This window comes from Numida meleagris, chromosome 4, assembly GCF_002078875.1.
Source record: "Numida meleagris isolate 19003 breed g44 Domestic line chromosome 4, NumMel1.0, whole genome shotgun sequence".
NCBI lineage: Eukaryota > Metazoa > Chordata > Aves > Galliformes > Numididae > Numida > Numida meleagris.
The window spans coordinates 67,431,855-67,440,497 of record NC_034412.1 but is presented as its reverse complement, the minus strand read 5'-3'; the positions used below and the strand labels follow the sequence as shown (position 1 = coordinate 67,440,497).

Sequence of the window (8,643 nt, the reverse complement as noted above, 5' to 3'; positions counted from 1 at the left end):
TGCTATTTCCGTCTATGTTCTGGATACTTTCCCTGGTATCCTGCTGACTACACCTAATACTCTGCTCACAAAGAAGTAAAATTGCTTCTGATGGGTTCTTAGCAATACCAGGCTAAGTATTCACGGGTAGGCCAATAGTCACATACAGAAAGAAGAGCTGACCTCACCCAACTGGAGAAGAGGCTCTCCAGCTATGTAGTGCTCCTTCTCAGGAAACAGACTAGGCTCAACAGACACTTGCCCTTCCATGGCTGGCCCTTAAAAAACAGTTTGCCTGTGCTCCCTGGGCCAGCCACACCTCTTCGACCAGGTGCTCTACCCCCAGTTCAAGCTGTGACCTAACAGTTCCTCTACAAGATGCAATAGTGCAACTCCCATAAATAAATGGGAGTGTAAGTCAGAAATCAGTTAGGTTAATTCTATCATGGAATAATGGAATACATCAGATAATTTCATAGTGATTCTCCTAAGCCAATTCTCTTTGTTGAAAAAAGAAGTTCGTGTTATAAAATGATGGGCTTTATGCACAATTAGTTCCAGAAAAACGATCACAATCTTTATGGAATTGTTTTCACTGAGTTGTTTTTACTCAAGACTACTTCTGTGACTCCACAATCTATGACAAGGGATTACTTGTCAAGAGAACTTCTATTTCTAAAATAATTTCCATTCAATACATTTCTTGCAACAGAGCAAAATATTCTCCTTTTTTCCTGTTCTCTTTCTTCAGATATAACTTACAAAAATAGAATCTAAGTGTAGCATTGCTTTTCTTCTTATATTTCAATACCTCTAATTTTTTGTCTTTTCCTTGAACTAATTTTCTCTCTTAGTCCTTTCCATAAACCTGCTTACTCTCCTCAGTGACATAATGGGCAGCCAGAATCCACTGTAATTCTGCATAATTTACATGCTGGTTGTGCATTATTTGCACTTCATTTGATTTGCTGTCATTCTTTCTTGAAATCGCATCAAACCAAGATTCCGCTCTTCTTCAAGAAACTAGAAGTATTTGAAAATATTTGTAATTGAGAACAATAAATGAAAACTATTTATTATATTTGTAGTATACAAATAGTATTACTACTATTTGTAGTAATTGTTATTGGTAAAAACTGATAACTACATATAGTAGGATGCCAAATAAGCAAAAATTAGCAAAGATTAATTTTAAAAAGTGCTGCCACAGAAAATGGGCTTACTACTACTTAGCTAAATCAATCAAACTACAATTAATCAAATGCTCAATCCTGAAAGAAAGTTAGATTAGAAGAAAAAAATCCAAGCATTAAACAAAATGCAGGCATTAATTGCAAGATTTGGGTTTGGGTTTAATTATTTCTGGAATTCCCACGCTGCCATTCTTAATGATGTTAACTTCCTACTGTCACTGTTTCCACCTCCTCAGTTCACGAAAGTGATGAAGTTTTGAAATTTTCCCATTACAGAATGCAGATAAGCTCTTGTTTGCTATCTACTATTTGTGGCACAATGTGCTCATTGTCTCTCTGAAGTCAATGGCTTAAGAAGGAACACAATCAGGCTGGAACTGGAACTTCAGAGTTAAGAAGCTTGCTGCTTTGTTCATTGTTCACTCCAATAATATCTAAAAAGATCCAGTAGGACTGCTGAATGCAAATCAGGGCAAAATTTGATCCTTTGGGCACAAAACACCTTGAGAAAACAGGATGATTTCCGCTTCACTCATTTCAGTAAGTTGTCTTGGGGGTGCTTCCAGTTGTTTATTGGAGTGTATCAGAGACCAGGGAGAGTGCCTTTCTGGATGTGTCATCTTCTTTTCTTTGCGATTATAACAACTTCCGAAAATAAGCACATATCTCCTTCTAGAAAGAAAAACAGTGGAAAAGTTGGGAAAGGTGTTTTTCCAAATGCAAGAAAATGTGAAGAGAAAAGCTTTGAAAATTGATGACGTTACAAAGGAAATGAAATTAAGCAAATCCTTTTCCTTACATTTACAAGTAATGGCAAGAAAGTTATAGCAAGAAAAGTAAGTTACAGAAAGAAAAGTGTAATGAGTCTGGTAACAAGTACAATAGTGTAGACATCAGAATCCCAGTTTCTGACCCTATACTTATTATTTACATACCCTGAACACTCAAGAGGGATTAAAATAAAAAGTTTGCCATAAATTGCCCAAAGATTTTGTGAGATTGATCTGAACGTTTTTTCTTTATCATAATACCATGCAGCAAAGAAACGGCACGAGTGGGGTGAAACTCCTAAATTTGAGAAAATCTCACTTCTTGTTCTGAGGTTCAAAAGGTTCAGTATGTGCTGTGAAGACTGTAGATGATAACTAATAAAATATCTATTAACAATTTGGTAACATTTATCCCCTAAACAAGTAATTCCTTAAGTTTCTGTATAACTTAGTTTCAATAAATCTGAAGTAATTACATGGCTGTAAAACAAATCATGCTATCTCATCAGATTACTAAGTAATTGTATCACAGATTGAGCTATAAATTCTATGAATTGTTATATTAAATAAAACCTTTTATAGGAACCTAGCCTGGAAGCATTTTGCATATAAATAATTGCACTCATGAACTGTTTCTAACCTTTTTATGAGTAGAGACTTCATGTGTACCTTCTAGACTGTTAAAATCTAGTGAGGATAAATAAACTTTATGGTAACTATTATAATTCTCAAGGAGCAACGATTTTCAGATTACTGTCTTTCATTACCATGCACGTTGTCTTTGCAGGGCACTTTTGCTTTGCAGACTGTCATTTGTTTGTTTTAGAATACAAAATGGTTTCAAAGGAACCAGAAATATTTTTAAAACATGAATAACTGATGTCATACTTCTAAACTAATACATTTAAATGGTATCCCCTTAGCAACTGTGTGTACTGAGTGATGTTTAGTGTTAGATTAATCACCAGGATTTTTTTTTTCCATTTATTTGTTCTTCCATTTATCTTCATCTTTTCTGTACAGATGTTAGAGGTTTTTTTGATGGAAGATGGGAGTAATCACCATGAAACAGCATCCTCTAGAGAAACAGAGATCACATGTTAATAAATACCTCTGTCTTATCATCCCAGGCTGAGGCTTCAAGAATGAAGGTGAAATGGAATACTGGAAATACAAAAATTACTTTGTAGGGTGAGACTGATTCAAAAGTGGAGAGGATTTCTGTAGGTAAGCATGAAGAATGGAACAAAGCTGGACAAACAAACCGGATTTCTCAACAAGAAGATAGTGATGTGTAGAGAGAGAAAACATCCATTCTAAACAAAGCTGCAAGATGTTACGTGTTAGATAAGCAGTCACCCATGCATACCTCTTGCCATGAGGATGCATAAGCTGGCAGATCAAATGAACACAGTCAACCCTGAATGGGATGTATGAGGAGGCACAAGATGCAGACAATGTTAGCTGAATTTTTGGAACAGGCAAGACCAAGTATAGCAGTACTGCAGCACTGACTTCAGAAATGTCCCTTAGTCTCCTGTCGCCACTCCAGTGTTTTTCTCAGCACACACTGTAAATGAAACAAGTCTCCTCTTATGTGTCCAGAATAATATTAACTGCAATATAGATGTCATCATACTGGATATCCTCATTGGCAGTTTCAGAAAAGATATCAGGCTCCATCTGTGAAGGCAGAATTGCCCTCTCACACATCATTGTCCCTGAAGTATACACTCAGGTTCATAGAGGCAGAGTGGTATTTCTCTTCCTTGTGTGGGAATCAAATGTTGTTTCTGCATTAGAACAAGATAAGAATTTTCTTGATTTCATGGCCTCTGCTGCCATTTGGGTCCTTTATTAAAACTAGCTAGCAACAATTTATGTATAGCTAGCATGAAAATATATGTTATACTTTGTCATACACATTGCAAGAATATCCTGCACAAGACTGATCGAACCAGAGAACAAGTCATGACATGCCCAAGGAAGTACCTGAAGAGGCATCGAGAAGGCCTGGCATCCCCCCTCCCCCACACACACCCATGGTACTCTTTGTTTAACAGAGGAAGCATCCTTCGGACAGAATGGAAGAAGCTTTGGAGAAAATCACCGTAACAACACGATAAAAAGAGTACTGAGACATCTTGGAAACAGCAGGATGGCAACGGACTGGTGCAAGATAGCACATAAATTAACAAGTGTCAGAATGTAAACCTTTGATAAGATTGTGAACCTGGAGTACCGAGCCAATGGGGAAACAGGGGAGGGGGTAGGCAAGGGGGAAAACAAGGTACAAAAGCTGTCACACTCTGTCCATATGTGCGTTACTGCTTGCAGGACACCCGCCATTGCAATTGCGAATAAAATCTGCTTTTATCAGAGATACCATCCTGATAAATTATGTGGATATTTGCAACACCTGGAGGTACCGCATTTTTCTTAAATACACAAAAACTTATCGGAACTCTTACTTGTCTCTTTGAAGAGCACTGTGTTTGCTTGAAAAAGAAAAGTGGTTGACTACTGAGTAACACTAACGGTGTTGAATCCTTTCTAAAGGACCTCTGATTTATCTGTTCAGTTATTTGATGAAACCATCACATCTGTTGACTTTGAGATCACCTTTAAGATTGAGCCACTTTTGCTGACCTTGTGATTTGCTCTGTGGCTAGGTTTTATACTGACACTTGTCTCCTAACTAAGGGTTTGCTAATACTGATAAGGATGTAGTCTGATGCAACATACTGAGAGGGAATTAAGAGGTTATGCCAGAAATTGTCACGAAACCTCTTTCTGTTTATCAGTGAAAGAAACACAAAGTTTCTAAATGTATCTTTTCCCTTGCTGGTGCTTGTGTCACCCTTAGCTTCCGCAGGGTTTTCTCATGGGACCTCCCTAGTTCCCTTTTCATAGAATCATGGAATTATTAAGGTTGGAAAAGACCGGTAAGATCATCTAGTTCAACTGTCAGTCCATCCCCATCATACCCACTAAACCATCTCCCTCAGTGCCACATTTACATGTTTCTTGAAAACCTCTAGGGATGGTGACTCCACCATCACCCTGGGCAGTTTGTTCCAATACCTCACCACTCTTTCAGAGAAGAAATTCTTCCTAATATCCGATCTGAACCTCCTCTAGTGCAACTTGAGGACATTACCTCTTGTTCTATCACTGTTACCAGGGAGAAGAGGCTGATTCCCACCTCACTACAACCTCCTTTCAGGTAGTTGTAGAGGTGCAGCCTTCCCTAACCACTACTCTCACCAGCAAAAGTGGACATCGTGCCTGGTGTGTACTCTTGTCACAAGCTGAAGAGGAAGTGAGGTATGGCTCTGTAGCCCTGTGAGTCTAAATTGCACACATGTGACTGAACATCCCAGCAGTGAGAAAAAAGTTAGCAGCCTCCTCATGGTGCAGATGCCCTTTCTTTGCAGCTAAACTCTGGGCTGATACTCATCTCCACTCTGCCTTCTGATTAAAAATATCTGACCTTGTGAAACTTCACATCTCTTTCTGGGCTGCCCCTCCCTGTCCAGTGAAACACCCGTGGAGGTCTGCTGAGGACCAGGCAGCTCTGTCTGTTTCCACGTGTCCGACCTGGATCTGGCGGCCCCCTGCTGCCAGCTCTCCCTAATTTTAATCTTCTCCCACAGCTTTATAACCTATTTCCATGCACCTACAAGGACACACACTCGTTTTCTTTCTATGTAGGAACATCTGTAAGGGGGCGGGGGCACAACCCCCAGCCCAGAGGCTGCAGTGCCGCGGCACCTATTACAATCTCCCGTCTACTTCGAGCTTTGCTCTGCAGAGAGTAACCGGAGGGACTGCTCTGCGGCGCCCATGCATCTCTCTGCGTCTTTTGTTCACGAAGGGTAAGGGGATGCCGGAATCGAGCAGACCAGCGCTCCCCGCGGGAACAAAACAGCCTCCTGCAGAAACTGCAGTGCTCCGGGCCCTGCAAGAAGGGGGCAGCCCTGGGGGAAGCGTTGCCGCCGCAGCCCCGGAGGTACGAACTGCCGCCAGTGCTATTTTTACCGAGGTCTCCCGAGCAGGGTGGATAAGTGAAAAACCCGCAATAAATGTTTTTAAATGCTCCTGACGATGGCTTTAATTATTCATCACCACGGACTGCCGTTGTAGCGATACCATTTCCACCACCGAACGGTTTAGGGCAGGTCCGATCTAGTGGCGGAGGCAGAGTCCCATTTCCTCGTGGAGAGCCGAGGTTTTGGGTACCCCTCCCGCCGCAGCCTGATAAAGCGCTGGGGGAGTCGTCCCCCGTGCCCTCCCGTACACCTGTTCCGGGTGGAGTGCGGCGCGGAGCCAGCTCCTCTCGCAGCTTCTGCTGCCTTCAGTGGGAGAGTTCCCCCGCCCGGTGCGTTCAGAATATTGGGAACCGCTGTCACGTAAGCGAGAAGCCTCAGAATCCTCTCTTACAGTCCACCCGTTTTCTTCCGCAGCACGGGCTCAACGAGGTGCACACAGTGACTCCCCGTTTCCTCTGCGTTGCTCTTGGGGAGTGGTGGACAGAGCCCACGCGAGCTCTCCCTGCGCTGCGGGTTGATTAGGGGGGGAGGATGCGGGGGCTGCAGGCAACGTCGCCGTCCCCGTGCAGCGGGACACGTGCCGTCCCCGGCCCGCCCGCAGCGAGGAGCTTTTTATAGCAGCAAGAGCAGCTCCGAAATCGGGGCTCTCTCGCCTCGCTCGCGCTATTCTGTGAGTGCATCGTTAGTTGCGTGTGGGGGAGAAAGGGGGGAGAATTCAGCGCACGCCTAATTAGGAGACGGCGTTAACCATAAGAACTAAAAAAAGCCCAAGCGATACACAGCACGTGTAGCGAACCTATCGATCCCTCTTCCCGCCGCTGAATGAAACAGCCGGCGCTGAATGGGCGGCTGTGTCGGATGAATGAATGGGGAGCGGGGTCCGCATGAATGGGGGAGCGCGGCGGATTGAATGAACGGGGAGCGGGCGGGAACGGATGGCGCCGCGGGAGGTCGCTGTGGCGCCGCCGCCCGGCAGCTGGAATCCCCCGGCCGCGCACGTGTCGGCGCGGGGGCGGCTCGGTGTCACCTGGCGGCAGCGGTGGCGGCGGGCGGGGCGGGGGAGACTCTATAAAAGCGTCCCGCCGCTCTGCGCTCACACTTTGGGGGAACTTCCTAGGTGGAGTGGTTATGGCCAGCTCTGCGCTCTCCTAGGGCGCGTAGCCCTCCAGCGAAGGGTGGTGGCCGCCGTCCCGGCACCGACAGGCAGGAGGTAGCCCGGCCGGCTCTCTCCCGCTCGGGGAAGTGGCGGCAGGATGCGAGCGAACGGCAGCGAGCTGAACGGCACCGTTCTCCCGCGGGACCCGCCGGCCGAAGGCTCCCCGCGCCGTCCTCCCTGGGTCACCTCCACACTGGCCGCCATCCTCATCTTCACCATCGTGGTGGACCTGCTGGGCAACCTCCTGGTCATCCTCTCGGTGTACCGCAACAAGAAGCTGCGGAACGCGGGTAAGGGTCGCCGGGGGGGCCGGGGGCCGCTTCGTTCTGTGGGGAGAACTTTGCCCTGGCTCGCAGGACGGGGCTGGGCACTCCTCGGGTTCCTCCCGAGCCCCAGCGGTGCTGGGTGCCGGGACCGCGCGCCTCGCGCTCCCTGGCGGCTGCGGCTATTTTTAGCACCAGCCTCCGAATCGCGGTGCTATTTTTAGCTCTCGGCAGCTCCCACCTAGCAGAAGAGGAAGGCAAGGAAGTCTCTAAGAACGAAATTGAGCACAGTGCTGGGGATGCTGCTCTGACACACAGCGTTACTCTTCATGCTGTTCTGACTGGGTTGCTTCGAGTTAGAGAAAGTCTCTGCTTGCAATACTAAGGTTGTAGCTTCAAAACAAGCTGAATGTTAAATACAGGCACTGCAAGATTCAGAAGAAAAACAGACACGTGTTTCATTTTCTTTAGTCACTTCCTACTTCCTATTATGTCTTTGTGGAACGGGAGACGTCTGACAGAAAACAGGTTTAGGCAGGTTCCAAAAAAACCTGTGGTTTTGACAGGACAGATTCTGTGATGTGTATTGTGTAAATCCCTCTTAGTTTGTGGATTATTGGTCTGACAGGCAGGAACTTCTTCAGATTCATTCTGCTTTATCACATCAGGCCAGCTGCTGTGCACGTGTACCAGATCTGTGCACTCAAAACCCAATGTATCTTTCACTGAAAGAATATGGGAGTACGTGAAAGGAGCATGTTGTTAATGAAAGCAGGATTTCACTCCATGACAATTGACATACTGGTTTTGCTTTTTTTTTTTCATGACTGGATGCCAGATTGTTTGGTAGCTAGTCGTTTAAAATTCATCTGAGGGGGAACTTGATCCCTGGCTTTGCTACGAGCTATCACAATGAAGGTGGCTAATGTTGAACTCCAGCAAACAGTGGCACACAACTTTCTAAGGCTAAGCCAGGTGATTCAAGTACATTGTACATTTTCTTAATTCAGCCAAAATACAAGAGCACCAAAACACAAGATCAAAATGAAGGCAAGCTGATTTTTTTTCTCCCTGTCGTTGCCATTGATCTAAATTCCAAAAGCTGTATTTTCTTGCTTTCATTGACAGAAACTGCTTTCCCTAAAGCTGGTAGGGCTACACTGTGTGATACTCATCATAAGATGAGAATCAGACTCCAGAAGGTCAAGTCAGCATTTGACTACCTGTGTT

At 44.9% G+C, this 8,643-nt stretch overlaps 1 protein-coding gene across 3 annotated transcripts in view; it reads left to right on the top strand.

Annotated features, from left to right (window-relative positions):
- MTNR1A (melatonin receptor 1A) overlaps positions 6,996-8,643 on the top strand; it is a 49,886-nt gene continuing 48,238 nt past the window's right edge. The window contains exon 1 of one of the 3 annotated variants that reach the window (XM_021396959.1): positions 6,996-7,440. In XM_021396959.1, coding sequence (XP_021252634.1) covers positions 7,248-7,440 — 193 coding nt within the window. In that variant the 5' untranslated portion in view covers positions 6,996-7,247. The remainder of the gene's footprint in view (positions 7,441-8,643) is intronic. The other 2 variants (XR_002438748.1, XR_002438749.1) reach the window with 2 other exon arrangements.